This window comes from Paroedura picta, chromosome 6, assembly GCF_049243985.1.
Source record: "Paroedura picta isolate Pp20150507F chromosome 6, Ppicta_v3.0, whole genome shotgun sequence".
Lineage (NCBI taxonomy): Eukaryota > Metazoa > Chordata > Lepidosauria > Squamata > Gekkonidae > Paroedura > Paroedura picta.
Window position 1 is genome coordinate 16,348,521 of NC_135374.1, and position 15,607 is coordinate 16,364,127.

The 15,607-nt window shown below is 44.5% G+C and overlaps 1 protein-coding gene across 2 annotated transcripts in view; it reads right to left on the bottom strand.

Moving 5' to 3' along the window:
* The window catches only part of LOC143839471 (macrophage metalloelastase-like), a 28,670-nt gene extending 13,550 nt beyond the window's left edge, over positions 1-15,120 (bottom strand). The window contains exons 1-4 of one of the 2 annotated variants that reach the window (XM_077341532.1): positions 14,931-15,120; positions 4,308-5,113; positions 1,237-1,457; positions 1,002-1,150 (exon numbers count right to left, since the gene is read on the bottom strand). In XM_077341532.1, coding sequence (XP_077197647.1) covers positions 1,002-1,150; positions 1,237-1,457; positions 4,308-4,856 — 919 coding nt within the window. In that variant the 5' untranslated portion in view covers positions 4,857-5,113; positions 14,931-15,120. The remainder of the gene's footprint in view (positions 1-1,001; positions 1,151-1,236; positions 1,458-4,307; positions 5,114-14,930) is intronic. The other variant, XM_077341533.1, reaches the window with a different exon arrangement.
* Positions 15,121-15,607: the final 487 nt, after the last annotated feature.

Consider the following 15,607-nt stretch of genomic DNA (forward strand, 5'->3'; position numbering starts at 1 on the left):
AATTACACAAAATAATATAATCGGTGCTCTGGAGATTCTTGAAAACCTAAACAGAAAACGCATCTTAACATTTCTTTTAAACAGCTGAGCAGATTTTTAATGCTTGGGGTATATTTTAGTTCTTTCTGTTACTTTAATCGTAAGGCTTTCCTGGCTGGCAAAGTCAACATGGTAAATCGATAGATAAAAATAAGCCGCTCTGAGACTCCTTTGGGTAGAGAAAAGTGGCACATAAGAACCAACTCTTCTTCTTCTTCTTCAGTAATATCAGGGCTTTCTCAGCCTCATCTAACTCACAGGGTGTCTGTTGTGGGGAGAGGAAAGGGAAGGCAAATGTAAGCTGCTTTGAGACTCCTTTGGGTAGAGAAAAGTGGCACATAAGAACCAACTCTTCTTCTTCTTCTTCTTCTTCAGTAATATCAGGGCTTTCTCAGCCTCATCTAACTCACAGGGTGTCTGTTTTGGGGAGAGGAAAGGGAAGGTGCCTGTAAGCTGCTTTGAGACTCCTTTGGGTAGAGAAAAGTGGCATATAAGAACCAACTCTTCTTCTTCTTCAGAAATATCAGGGCTTTCTCAGCCTCATCTAACTCACAGGGTGTCTGTTGTGGGGAGAGGAAAGGGAAGGCAAATGTAAGCTGCTTTGAGACTCCTTTGGGTAGAGAAAAGTGGCACATAAGAACCAACTCTTCTTCTTCTTCTTCAGTAATATCAGGGCTTTCTCAGCCTCATCTAACTCACAGGGTGTCTGTTTTGGGGAGAGGAAAGGGAAGGTGCCTGTAAGCTGCTTTGAGACTCCTTTGGGTAGAGAAAAGTGGCATATAAGAACCAACTCTTCTTCTTTTTCTTCTTCAGTAATCTCAGGGCTCTCTCAGCCTCACCTCCCTCACAGGGTGTCTGTTGCGGGGAGAGGAAAGGAAACGCAATTGTAAGCTGTTCTCCTTTGGGTAGAGAAAAATGGCATGTAAGAACAAACCTTCTGCAACATCAGGATAAATCCTTACCGCCTACTGAGAACCAAATTTCAATATCCGCAGTTTCGTTTGTGACTTCTTGGAATCTCAGCGGAGTAACGGCTGCCCACACACTAAAAGCTTTTTCTATTGCAGCACGTATCGCCTCTTTAGCCATATCGGAAGTGTAGTTATTGATTCTTTGAGCAGCAGAGAAAAACAAAATGTTAGCATATAAGAAATAGCTCTGGTTCTTAGTACTATCAAAAATTGAAAACCGACCGACCTGTAAGTCAAGTCATTCTTATCCCATTTGTTATTTCCAGGAACTCTGTTGTATTCCAGGACATCAGGGTTTCCACACCTAGGCCGATTCATTACCTCTAAAGTGGTATCGTCTGCTTCTCCGGTCTTAGGCACATGCAAGAATTCCTGCATGATTTCAAGTCGCTCTTTAACAGTATGGTTGATTTTATCGTGGCATGGATAGAAGTGATCAAGGTAGTCCTGGATAATTGAGAGGGAAAAAGACAGATCTATTTTATGTGATTCTGTTTTGCACACCACATGTCTTCTAAACTTTGGGAGTTAAAAACAGAAATATGCTTATAATGTCCTCGGTCAGTTGCCTTCAACCTGTCGGTTGGAACTCTCATCAAAATTAAAACCCAGTGAAGGACCAGACACAGGGCAAGGGAAAAGGCACTGGGATACCAATATGGCGAATCAAATATACAGAGTAGACTTTTATGGAGTCTTCAAACTTCCATTGTTCTTTATTCTTTTATATTCAACAAATCCCAACGCATTTCGCTCTTTAGCTTTTTCAAGGGACTTCAGTTTCAATGTTTTCAAGACCAATTTCAATATTGAGAAATAATCTGGAATGCCTTAAACTACGAGTAGCAATTGTTAAAACAATCTTATTAAGTGCTAGGAGATTATGTCTCAATATCGAAGTTGGTTTTGAAAACATTGAAACTGAAGTCCCTTCAAAAGTTGGAACTCGGTTGGCCAGCCCAGGTGTGTCAACGAAGAAGTCCTATATTAAGTCATTGCAGGATTTGGTTGAAAACTACATTACGTTCCTTTAAATACATGATTGTATGTTTGTTACCCCACCGCCTCTTTGTTAGGCAGCAGAATGTTGATATGCCTTGGAAAAGAATATGGGCTCAACCTTAATGGTACATTGCGAAGGAAAAGTTGTCACAGTTTTGAAATTTTAATGTAATATGTGTATTTATCATGTACCAACTATTATACTCTGATCCTTTTCTCAGAAGTTTGCTTGATGAAGGATTGAAATGGAGGTTTCTAGAATTCCATTGCACATATGCACTTACATATGTATTTTTTGCTCCCAAGAGGGTAGAGTACAATAATATGAGGAGAAGGAACTGAGTTGGCCCCCCAAGGGAAGACGTATTTTCACTCAGGAATCTCAGTTAATGAATGGATAGCAGCTTCTGTTGGACTGCAGGGGAAATAATGTTATTGGAGATGAAATCTATAAGTCTTGAACAAATTTATGTATATAAATTCTAAATAGCCAATTAAAGGCACTGTAATACATGTGAGAAAATTGTCATTAGTTCTATGCTAATTTTTAAAAATAGCAGTTAACTTGTGCGCGCAGTTATGAAGATCTAGTGTGTGCACACACCACCCATGCAAAGTTACACACACCAGTTTCAAAATTTTAGTAGGTATTTATTTATAAAGGCAACATACTTAAAAATGGGCACTGGAAGAAATATGTTTCATAAGTGAAATGGCAAACAACTGTCTTGGCTCACTATTTAACAACTGACAACATTATTTTGTTTTGCAGATGACACCCAGATCTATCTCCTCATGGACGGACGCCCGGACTCCCCCGACAGCTAAATTTGCAGGTTGTTTGGAAGCCATCGCTGGGTGGTTAGAGCAGAGTCACCTGATCTCTCTAAGACCTGTAGATCAGGGATGGTCAACCTGTGGTCCCCCAGATGTTCATGGATTACAGTTCCCATGAATTGCAAATGCTGGCAGGGGCTCATGGAAATTGTAGTCCATGGACATCTGGAGGACCCCAGGTTGACTACCCCTGCTAGACCAGGAAGTGTGTTTGCCCGACCAGGCCAGGGTACAACTTAACATTGTGCCCTGTGCTAGAAATTTGGGAGTGACCTTAGATGCCTTGCTTTATGGAGGAGCAGGTCATAAAAGTAGCACGCCTGGCATTTTTCCATCTTCACCAGGCAAGGCTACTAGTCCTTGGAACACCTGGCCACAGTGATCCATGCAACAATCACCTCCAGGATTGACTTCCATAACTCAAGGTTTTGGTTTTAACCTTCAGGGCACTTTGCAGCTGTGCCCACAGAGGGACCACCTGTGGGGAACCACAGGGACCACCCGCAGGGAAGATGTCATTTGTTAAGTAAATTCTTGTTGTACAGTTATTGATTATTTTTTGAACAATCATTAATTATACATTTATATATTTTTAAGAATCTGATGTCCCTTGATAAAGCTACATAGCGAAACCCGTTGGGATTGATTAAAAATTCTATTAAAGAATTAACTGAAGATTGACGACTCCCTGGATGGTTGTTTATTACACTAGAATCATTTGATGCTCCATATTGGGGGTCCCAGTGCCTTAATCAGAGCATTGGCTCACCACTGGCAGCATTGCCTGCTCAGGCTGGCAGCAGCTTTCCAGGCTGGGGTCCTTCCATCACCTAATGCCTGATCTTTTATAACTGGCAATGCCAGGGATTGAATGCCTTCTGCCTGCATATTGCCAACAAATATCACATAAAGAAACACTGCATGAAGAAGAAGAAGAAGAAGAAGAAGAAGAAGAAGAAGAAGAAGAAGAAGAAGAAGAAGAGTTGGTTCTTATATGCCGCTTTTCTCTACCCAAAGGAGTCTCAAAGCAGCTTATAGTTGCCTTCCCTTTCCTCTCCCCACAACAGACACCCTGTGATGTAGGTGAGGCTGAAAGAGCCCTGATATTACTGAAGAAGAGTTGGTTCTTATATGCAGCCTTTCTCTACCTGAAGGAGTCTAAAAGCAGCTTACATTCACCTTCCCTTTCCTCTCCCCACAACAGACACCCTGTGAGGTGGGTGAGGCTGAGTGAACCCTGATACTACTGCTCAGTTAGAACAGTTTTAACGGTGCCGTGGCGAGCCCAAGGTCACCCAGCTGACTGCATGTTGGGGAGCGCAGGATCTAACCTGGGTCACCAGATTAGAAGTCCGCACTCCTAACCACTACACCAAACTGGAAGCAGAAACACCCATCGCAGCCCTGCTGCACGGATCCTTCTGTACTGTTCTACGGCACAGCATAAGGATTCCTTACCTGCCAGTCATCCTTGTTCCAAGTGTGAACTGGTCGATTTTCTAAATGATGTGGGAGGGCCAGGCTGCAGTGCAGCCAAATGGCGAGGCCCAGGATTACGCGCATCATTGTGGCAGTTCCCAAAGTGTCTGTGCTGAGAAGAATGTCTTTGGCCTCCAGTCTCTTGCCCCCCAAGAAGGCAAGCTTGTATGGATCTGGCTCCAGGTGGCTATTCTCCTTTTGTGCATGTCGACAAATGTTTTTTGTTTGTTTGTTTGGCACCATTTCAAAATGATTATGAGGAAACATTAAGAGGTGTCTGTTTTTTGGTTGTTGACCTTTCCACGGGTGAAATACCCAAGTCAGAGGGAGCTTCTTTCCACCACCACCCTTCCATGCATGTGACAGTCCAGTCACTTCGTTTAGCTGCTGGAGACACAAGATACAGGGAAGCAGGTCTCTGGACTGAGCCAATGCACCTGTTGTACAACCCCACCCAGCTCCGAGCATGTCCCAAATTGCAGAATTTAATCCTCCAGGAGCTTCTGCACAACATAGTGGAGTGATCATCTACCTTCTCTATCTCACCGTGTTTTCCCGCAAACCTACAATCTTCCCAATCTTTCCCATACTCATAAGGCACAAGCAGGTTCAGTCCCCAGTATGTCCAGTTATAACAAGATCAGGCAGTTTGGTTGAGGTCTTTCTCATTCCTGACAGTCAGAGCGGTTTCTCAGTGGAACAGGCTTCCTCGGGAGGTGGTGGGTTCTCCATCTTTGGAAAATTTTAAACGGAGGCTGGAGAGCCATCTGACGGAGAGGCTGATTCTGTGAAGGCAAAGGAGTGGCAGGTTACAGTAGATGAGCGATTGGGATGTGAGTGTCCTGCATAGTGCAGGAGGTTGGACTAGATGACCCATGAGGTCCCTTCCAACTCTATGATTCTATGATTCTACGTTCTCTCAGCCAAATGGGATGGGGCTATAGTAGAGAGGGGAAGTTGGCAAGATCAGCAAAAGAAAAAAAGCCCTCATGTGCTTGGATCCCACCCAATACTGATATTTTCTTGGCTATCCCACTGAGGATATATAAAGGAGGCGTTGCGCAGGTTACTGTACCAATAGTTATGCAAGGGTTTTTTTTAGGGTATATGTTGGCAGTCCTTAAAGGTGTTGTGCTGCATTGAACCATCATTTTCCTTGTGTTGCCCAATACCTGAGAGCATGGAACCTTTAGATGATATCTACGTCAATACCTTAAGATGGGCATCATGTCCCCCTTCTCTATCCCAGTTATTTACAAAGTTGGTTTTTCTAAGGTTGACATTCAGATTCCAATAACATTTAATAAAATTTTGACAAGCAACCTTTAATATGCTGTTGAAAGAGTATTTCAAATTTTGATTGTTTTATAACCAGCCTGCTCATCAACAAATGGGTAGAAAAGCTTGGTAAGAAACTGGAGATGTTGAAAAACTCTTTTCCAATCCTAAACTTGTCTACTCAGAATCCTAAAGTCTATTGAATGGGACTTGGTATACCAGGGCGCTTCGGGAGAAGAAGAGGGAATTGAGATGACTACAGCGAGGGTGGAGGAAAACCCGCGACGAGGCTAAAAGAACATCTTCTCGCACGCTTATGAGGGTGTATGAGATGGCAGTGAAAGTAGCAAAATGTGATTTTTTTTGCTGTGGGAATTGCATCTGCAAGCTCTCGACCGGCCCAACTATTTAGGGAAGTTTGGTCTCTTAGCAACCTTGAAGATGGGTGCCAAAATATTAGGACATTGGATCTTGGCTATGAGGCATTAGCGAGCTATTTTGCGGATAAAGTCTTGTTGCTACGCCGTGACCTTCCTGCCACATTTGATACAGTAAATGAACTGGAGGCCTGTTAGCCACCTTTGGAGGTAACATTTGATGGTTTCAGGTGGCACTCTTTATCTAAAGTGGACAGGTTGCTGGGGAGAGTGAGGGCCACCACTTTCCCCCCTTGATCCTTGTCCGTCATGGCTCCTCAAGGCAGGTGGCCTTTGGATAGGATAGCAGCTCAGGGAAATTGTTAATGGCTCCCTTCAGTCTGGGGAGTTTCCTGAACTGGTTAAGAGGGTGGTGGTTTGCCATCTTCTCAAGAAGCCATCACTGGACCTGCAGGACCCAGCCAGCTACCGACCAGTCTTGCACTTAGCGTTTCTGGGGAAGGCAGTTGAAAGGGCCACGTTGGATCATCTCTTGGAATTCCTGGAAGAAACTTCGTCGCATGACTCATTCCAATCTGGCTTCCGTCCTGGCCACAGGGTGGAGAGAGTGTGGGTCACCCTGACGGATAATCTCCGTCGCCAGCTGGATTGAAGCAGTTCTGCCATTCTAGTTCCTGAAACTCGCTCTATGTGGGTCTCCCCTTGGGCTTGACCCAGAAGTTACAGCTAGTGCAAAATGTGGCTGCTAGGGTCCTTACAGGGACACCTTGGAGGGCCCACATCCAGCCTGTGCTGAAGCAGCTGCATTGGCTACTGGTTGCTTTCTGGATTCAGTTCAAGATTTTGGTACGAACCTTTGAGGCCCTGCGTGGTCTGGGACCCACATACTTGAGGGACCGCCTCTTGCCCTATGCCCCTCACAGGGTTTACGCTCTGCGGGTTCGAACTTGTTGGTCATACCCAGCCCCCAGGAGGTGGGTCTGGCCTCAACTAGGGCCAGGGCCTTCTCGGTCCTGGCCTTTACCTGGTGGAATGAGCTCCTGGAAGAGTTACGGGCCCTGTGGGAACTTTTGGCATTCCACAGGGCCTGTAAGACGGAGGTCTTCTGCCAGGTTTATGGTTGATGCTGGTTCGCTAGGAAGAGCTGGACCCCCCTGGGTCAATCTTTGGTGAGAAATTGATCAACAGCCCCTTGCCCCCCTGGTAGAGCGTGGGTGAGTTTGGTATTAGTCCGCAGTCTTGAGCATTGTAGGAACTGTTTGTAATTCTGTTTTGTAATTTTATTGGGGGTTTCATTGTTGTAACCTGCCATGAGCCATTGGGACTGGTGGGCTAAAAATCTAATAAATAATAATAATAAGTTCCAGGACAGTGTTCACAGGAGTGCCCTATCAGAGCTGTGCTCTACCTAATGTAGATGTGACCAGTTTTAAATCCAGATCATCCTTGAGGTATAATAACATTATTCTAAACTTGGAACACCAAATCTTCCTTCTCATTATTTCTCAAATGTGGTCTGAGTTTATTCTCGGGGTTTTCTTTTTCCATATGAAATCAGGGGTGGGGGTGGAATTTCCTGTAAATCTCTCAAATATGTATTAGACATCTTGATATATTTTGGAATGAATAGGTTGTTTTCTGTTGCCCAGAGGGTCGGGCGAGAATTAATGGGTTGAAATTAATTCAAAATAATTTTCAGCTAAACATCTGGGAGAAGTTCCTGATAGAGCGGTCCCTCAGTGGAACAGGCTTCCTCGGGAGGTGGTGATTTCTCCTTCTTTGGAGGTTTTAAAGCAGAGGCTGGAGAGCCATCTGACAGAACTGCTGAATTTATGAACAGACAAATTGTGAGTGGGAAGGGATGTGCCAGTCTCTGTCCCTTGTGGCCCTTCCTTGGCTCCTTCCCAGGGAATCGCTGATCGCCCCTTTGGGATTAGAAGGTGAATTTCTTTCAGGCCAGGCTGGCCAGTGATCCTGAGTATTTTTGGGAGAAGCATCTGGGCATGGAATTGGGGTCACAGTGGGTGGGCAAGTAGTTGTGAGTTTCCTGCTTTCTGCAGTGGTTGGACTAGATGGCCATGGAGGTCTCTTCCAACAACATGATTCACCATGTTTTTTTCTCTTGATTCATTCTGTATTGTGTTGTTATGGGCAATCTTGTGGTAGGTACTAGAATCCCACATTATGTATAAGAATCTCAGAATTGCCTACGATTTATTTATAGCTTGCCATACTTCCATATGGTACTTACAATTTCTCAGATGCAATTTAATATTATTAGAGTTAATTGTTTCAAGGGGATTAAAAAGAGAAGGCAGAAAGGAATATTAAGTCTGCAGGTTCAGTGATCACAGACTCCAATTCTTCAGAACAGCTCTTTTTATTTAGCAACTCCAGCATCAGACTACAACCACTGAACAAAGAAAAACAGGCAAACTCATGGACTTTTATACCTTTCAAGCAGCCAGCTGCTGCCTCTGATTGGCTCTAAGCAGAGCAATCCGATTGGCCCTAGCAGAGCAATCTGAGCAATCTGATTGGCCCTAGCAGAGCAATTTGAGCAATCTGATTGGCCCTAGCAGAGCAATCTGAGCAATCCAATTGGCCCTAGCAGAGCAATCTGAGCAATCTGATTGGCCCCTAAGCAGAGCAATCCGATTGGCCCTAAGCAGACCAAATGGATTGGCTCCAGCAGAGCGATCAGGTTCCTTTGACTGGTTAGTTCCTTGACTGGCAGAAGCCCTCATGTGCAACAGTGTCCAAATGCCCACAGACATAACGAGGAACATCCCTGTTGTATGCCCCTTAAAAGCTGAAATGTTTGAGGAAAATGTCCGATAATGAAAATACCTGTCTATGGAGCAGCAGAAGCCTTTGCATTCCAGAGCTGAAGCCAAAAGACTTCAGGCAGGAAACATAATTTTTGGCCAACCAGACAAAGGCTTCCTTTGCTTAGAAGAAAAGTGTGATTCCTGGTGTTTGAACTGTCTCTATTGAGTAAAATAATCTCCAAATATTTGCTGTACCTTGTCTGTCAGTAAGGAATAGCATATTTGGAAAAGATATATATTAACCTGTTCTTTAAGACTGATGTCAAAGTCATATAACCTTGGTTCAGAAGAGTTATAGGGCAACATGACTGCATTGAATAAGTGTCCCTGCTTCTGGAATTTCTTTTTATTTATTTGCAACACTTAGGCAGTATAGAGGCTAAGTCTGAGAAACAAGGGTTTGTTGAGAGTACTATTAAGAGTACACCACGAAAAGAGGACGATTCGAAATGAGTATGATAACAGAAGAAAGAACCTACCCTAGGCTATAATAAACATTTAAACAATTTAACAATAAATATAAATTGTAGTTGTTAGGGGCGAAGTCGTGTCCGACCCATCGCGACCCCATGGACAATGATCCTCCAGGCCTTCCTGACCTCTACCATTCCCCGGAGTCCATTTAAGCTCGCACCGATTGCTTCAGCGACTCCATCCAGCCACCTCATTCTCTGTCGTCCCCTTCTTCTTTTGCCCTCAATCATAGAATAGAATCATAGAATCATAGAGTTGGAAGGGGCCATACAGGCCATCTAGTCCAACCCTCTGCTCAACGCAGGATCAGCCCTAAGCATCCTAAAGCATCCAAGAAAAGTGTGTATCCAACCTTTGCTTGAAGACTGCCAGTGAGGGGGAGCTCACCACCTCCTTAGGCAGCCTATTCCACTCCTGAACTATTCTGACTGTGAAAATTTTTTTCCTGATATTTAGCCTATATCGTTGTACTTGTAGTTTAAACCCATTACTGCATGTCCTTTTCTCTGCAGCCAACGACATCAATCGAATTTCCACGATCCAGCAAACCTGTTACTTGGTCAAAAAAGGAAACCAGGGAAACCAAGGAAACCTTTGAACCAGAATTCCAGTCATATAGTAAAAGATAAATAGCAGGCCCACTGACACTTATGGGGACTGGAGGCTGGTTCCAAGTTTTAATACGACGGAAGACTTCTGCGGCAGAGATACAAATTGCCCCCCCCCCCCCCCCGTTAATTCAGCCCTATTAATTAAAAATTCCACTGAATTCAGTGACTCAGAACAAACTCGTGAATGAACATTCAGCCCGTGGTTGTCGGCTTCTAATGTCTACACAGTTGCGTAGGAACTAGACTGTTTTAGCTCCCCATGGCCCTTTTAACTGAGAGTTTGGAAAATCCCTCTTCATAAGGAAGTTCTGGTTATCATTTCAGGAGGAGTAACAATGTACCAAGGTGCTGCATCTGTTTGGGGAAAGGGCAATTTTAAATGATTAAACTTGAGACCGTAAATTACAAATCTTTGTGGTATTTTGTTCATTGATTTGTGCAATATTAAACAACTTTGTTCCCGGTATAGAACAATGGAGATGATGATGATTAATTAATCTTGCCATTCCTGCGTAGGAGGGGTGTGCCAGTGTCACACTCGGATGACAAAATATATCTTCGTTGGAATTGTTGTGGATTTGATATCTTCTATGTTTACTTCATATATGGTATATTGGTTAATGCAGGGATTCCCAACCAGGGGTCAGCGTACTTGTAGGGGTCTGCAGGAGCTCCTGAGGGGGTCCACAGCCTTTCCCCTCCTTCCTTAATGAGCTTGACCACAAACTAGGAAACTGGCCACCTCTACTTGGAGGGCTCGGTGAGTAGACCATGGGTGTAAAAATCAAAACGGGGGAGTCAGTTGTGACATGGGGCATGTAGGAGAAAACTACCCCAAGACAACAGAGCTTACAGACAAGTGATATGCTTTATTTGATTTATAACTGCTAAATGGAACATAGATTTTGGAATGGCAATCATTGAAGAAGAATCTGAAAACAGGAGAAACTTACCTGGGACCCCATTCTGATTGCCAAGAAGTTGAATGATTAAATATACCTAATAAGAGTAGATGGGAGATTAATTATTTTGGCCTTTTGATTTCGTTTTTGCACTATCTATAACTTCTGGGGGTGTGGCACGGCGGTGATGAGCTGACATCACTTCTGGAGGTCCTCGAAGCCTGAACATTTATTTCAGGGGTTCATACATCGTCAAAAGGTTGAAAAAAGCTGGGTTAAAGTGGAGCCTATGCTTGGTCTGCAGAAGATCCCAGGTTCGATCCCTGATACTTCCAGTTAGAATCATAGAATCATAGAGTTGGAAGGGACTGCCAGTTAAAAGTCTCAAATTGGAGGTGATGTGAGCAACCTCTATGGGGGACTTTGCAAAACTGAGTGGACAATATGGACTTTGATGGATTGATGATCTGATTCAGTATAAGGCAACTTCATGTCAATGAGAAAGTCTCTTTAAAATACCATGAGTAGAGCTTGTTGATTCCCTAAGTTTCTTTAGGCCTGGGCCTGCCCTGAATACTGGAGCAAAGTTATGCCCCTGGGAATGCTGGTCTGCAGCCCATAGGTGCCCATGCTTGGGGGGGGTGGGGGGAAGAAGTGCCTTAGATTCTGGGAACTGCAGAGTTGAATTCAGGAATTCCTCACTGGAACACTGCAATTTGAGCTCCAAAGGAAAAAAAAATACTGTAGTAGTAGTATTCTTTATTACGGTCATAGACCAGCAAAATACTGTAAAATATTCAGAAACTGTGGGGTGAGGGGGCATGAAGTTCAGATAATTCTCTTGAGTTGAGCTTTGAAGGAAAAAAATCCCTGTAAAGAAGAATTCAGAAACTGAGGTGGGGGGGGGGAGCATAAGATTCGGATATACTCTTGGGGAGCCGAAATTTCGTTCAGAAAGTTTTGCATTGTCTGATTCTTTGAGGACACTGATGTGAGGGATTCCTGTAATGCAGAAACTGTCTTCGCAAGAACAGCTGAGGGAGCAAACAACAACTGCAGTCACATTTCGATAATAATATTATGCTCAGCACCTTACAGTCTCCCTGCCCACCCCAGGACAGGGAACCTCAAAGGGAAGACCCTACATCCCCAACAGGGTGTGTTGGAAACAGTGTATCCTACACAAGTAAACAGGAGTGCAGGAGTCCTGGCCTCAAACTGGAATATCTGCTCCCTCAAACCTGGGGAGGGGGATCCAGATGGCAGTCACCCCATTTTCTGCAGACAGGGAACACAATTACACTTTAGGATGACTAGCAGCTATCCCATTCTCTAGCCCTGTCTGCTAAACACTCATAGGTGCCCCTTTTATTGCAGAATCAGACTGCCTACTTTCTAATGGAGAGAACTCTTTAAAGGGTACTTTTCCAATAAGCTTGGCGCTATACGGACCTTCTTGCTTTACTTGGAACGCTCTAAAGAGAACATTTGTTCATGCCTTTAACACCCTGATCATAACCTGCCTATCTACTTGCTGACATGAAGCAACATTACAGTTATATAAACTGTCCTGTTGTGCAAACAGGTAAGATGGAGAAGATATATTGGTGTTTTTTTTGTTTTTTTTTTGAGAACAGGTGGCATTCACCCCCAATGACTTTCAAACTGACATGCAGCAAAAAGCCATTGAATTGCATACCGTAGCTGATTGAAGAGCTAGTCAAAATAAATGGATATTTGCTATATTCTCGTGAAACGAGACGCATGAGAGGGCACCAAGGCACCATGCAGCTCAGCAATAAATGCATTTTAACTGTTTGTGGCCCACAATTGGTATCAGATTTAACCACGCTGCAAATAATGCGGTCAAATTAAGGGCCGTTCCGCATTCGTCCAAAATAGCACAATGGTTACTAATTGAAATCGCTACAGTTTTGCTGTTATGCACAACGTCGTTGACAATCTGCAACACTCCTGAAACCGATCTGCAAAAAGCGCTTTGTTGTAGCGCTTTCAGGGAAATCCCAAAAAGTGGATTCACCCTCCGGAAAGCGCTACACTCCTGCAACCAATCTGCAACACTAGCGGAAAAGTTCTGTGCGTTACCATTGTTGCGGTTTCTGCAAAGTCCCGCCCCCTAGCTCTCTCCTCTGATCTTCCGGCAAAGCGATCGCCATTTTTTTTTCTCCAAGCGAGTGGAGATCAACGCACCGGCAAGCCTTCGTTTACCCAGCGAGGCTTCCCCAGCTGCAGTCCCTCTGTTTAAAGTCACCAAGCACAAGCAACACAGAGGCCCGTCTGCTGGTTTATTTTCCCTTTATTTTTCACACTATTTTCGGCCGAAAATCGCACCTGTGAGGGGGGGGATTTTTTTTTTCCACTCGGGGGGAGCGTGGCAACGATGAAACGGCTGCTCAAACACCACCTGCTAGCTGGATGGGTCTCTCCGTTGCAACGAATCAACGCAGATTCGTTGCAACGTGTATGGTTTTTTTTATTTTAAAAAAAACCTTCCTTAAAGGGAAAGGGGCTGTTTGGGAGCATGATAACGGCCGCCCATTGGCTGCTTGATGGCCAGGGGCGGGACACAGCTCAGCAATATCGCTTCCTGGCTAGCGATTTTTGCCGACACCGGAAACCTGTGGGAAACAATAGAAACGCAACCGAATTCCACTACAAAGGCAGGTGTGCATAATGACGAATTCCACTATTTAAAATGGCGATTTTTCATTCCGCAAACAATTTGCAACATGGATCCCGGTGCGGAATGGCCCTAAGTCTTCAGAAAATTCTTTTGGCAGACAAATTGGACCATTCCAGGCTTTCAGGACAAATGGAATGAGACTACCTTGAAAGTAGTTCTTTTTGTTGCCCTGACTGTGGAAAATGAGAATTAGAGGCTGAGCATGGATTTGAACTCAGGTGTTCTTGTTCCAAGTTAACTATTGTTGGAATATTAATTATATATAGTGTGCATGATTCAACAGCATAAGAATATCCTGCAAGGGGGTATCATTCTGTTTGATGTAAACTGCCCTGAGCCTTCGGGAAGAGCGGTATATAAATGTAATAAATAAAATAAAATATTAGAGGAGATGTGTATTTAGCATAGTTAGAATGGGAACTTCCTGGTATTTTTCAAATCATCTCCTCCAGTTTCCTGATTGGCTCAATTGGAGACTTATTATTATTATTATTATTATTATTATTATTATTATTATTTAGACTTGTTCCCCACCACTCCCGGCAAGCTGGCTCATGGCGGGTTACACAATAAAATCCCCACAGACAATAAAACCCCATTAAAAACCCATTAAAATTAACATTGTAAACATGATATTCAGCAACTATAGATATTAAAGGGAATGTTTTGAGTTATATACATATTCAATATATTATTCTTCCATACTTAAATCTGGAAAACATTGTTGTAAATAGTACACGGCTCCAAATGCTAGAAGCATTAATAATGGTCTTAAAATTGATACAGCAATACAGGATTCATCACATACAATCCTATGTTCAAAAGCTGGATACCGTTGTGTATAGCGTTTGACTTTGCCACGTTCAGGATTTCTTTAAACTTTATTTTCACGTGTGTCTGTTTTGTTCACATGTTCACATCTGTTCACATGTAAACTGTTCTGACTGAGCAGTGATATCAGAGCTCTCTCAGCCTCACCCACCTCACAGGGTGTCTGTTGTGGGGGGAAGAAAGGGAAGGTGATTGTAAGCCGCTTTGAGCCTCCTTCGGGTAGAGAAAAGCGGCATATAAGAACTAACTCTTCTTCTTCTTCTTCTATCTCCTTCTCGGCAAGCACTACATGACCTCCCTTGACGATAAGGTTTCCGTCCTGAGCAGACTAAATGAGGAGAAATGAAGACTTAGTCTCCTTTTATAGGCAAAGTCTGTGACTCTTAAAAAAAACACCAACTTATTTCATGCTGTTAAGCAGCATGGTGCTTTACCCCTCTTTGCCAATTTAAACTCTGCCAACCAACCTGGGACAATTCCTACCACTTGTGGAGTCCATGTTTCCCCCAAAATAAGACATACCCATAAAATAAGCCACAGCAGGATTTCTAAGCATTTGCACAATATAAGCCATGCCCCGAAAATAAGACATACCCATAAGCCGTAGCAGGATTTCTAAGTGTTTGCACAATATACGCCATAGAAGTAAAGCTGCGGCCGACTTTTTGCTCAGAACTGTGGGTCTTTCTCCCCCAGCCGCGGGGCTGGGAATCTGCTCTGACTTGGCGGTGTTTCTCTCTCCTCTTCAAAGGAGGGGGCGGAAAAGCCCAGCCAAGAGGAGACAAAGGGAAGAGCCGCCCACCCTCCCTCCCTCGCGGCAGATTCCAGTGTGCGCCACCACCTCCTCCTCCTCAGCGCAGTGGCAGCGATCCCAGCTTGCTCCCAGCAGCCGTAGCAGGAGAGGCGAGGAGGGTGTTTCTTGTAACCAGGGATGACCAGCAGCAACATGCCAGCTGATGCTTGGCGGAAGACTTGGGCGCCTGCAGCCAGCCAGGCATCCTGCAGAGCACCAGCCCCGAGCACACCCGGCACATTTCCACCCCCACCCTGCTTTTCTCCCCTCCTTTCCCCTGCCGTGCACCCGCTTCCCTCCCCTGGCCCTTTTGAGGGCTGCTCTCCTGGTGGGAGGGGCGGAGCTTGCACCAGCGGGCCAGCTGGCACCTGCACGCGGGCGCAGAGCACGCGGTGCACCGCCAGCATCAGCACTCCGCCCCTTCATGGCGCTGGCCACCCCAGTCACTCTCACCCCCCCCCCCCCACAAACACCAGTA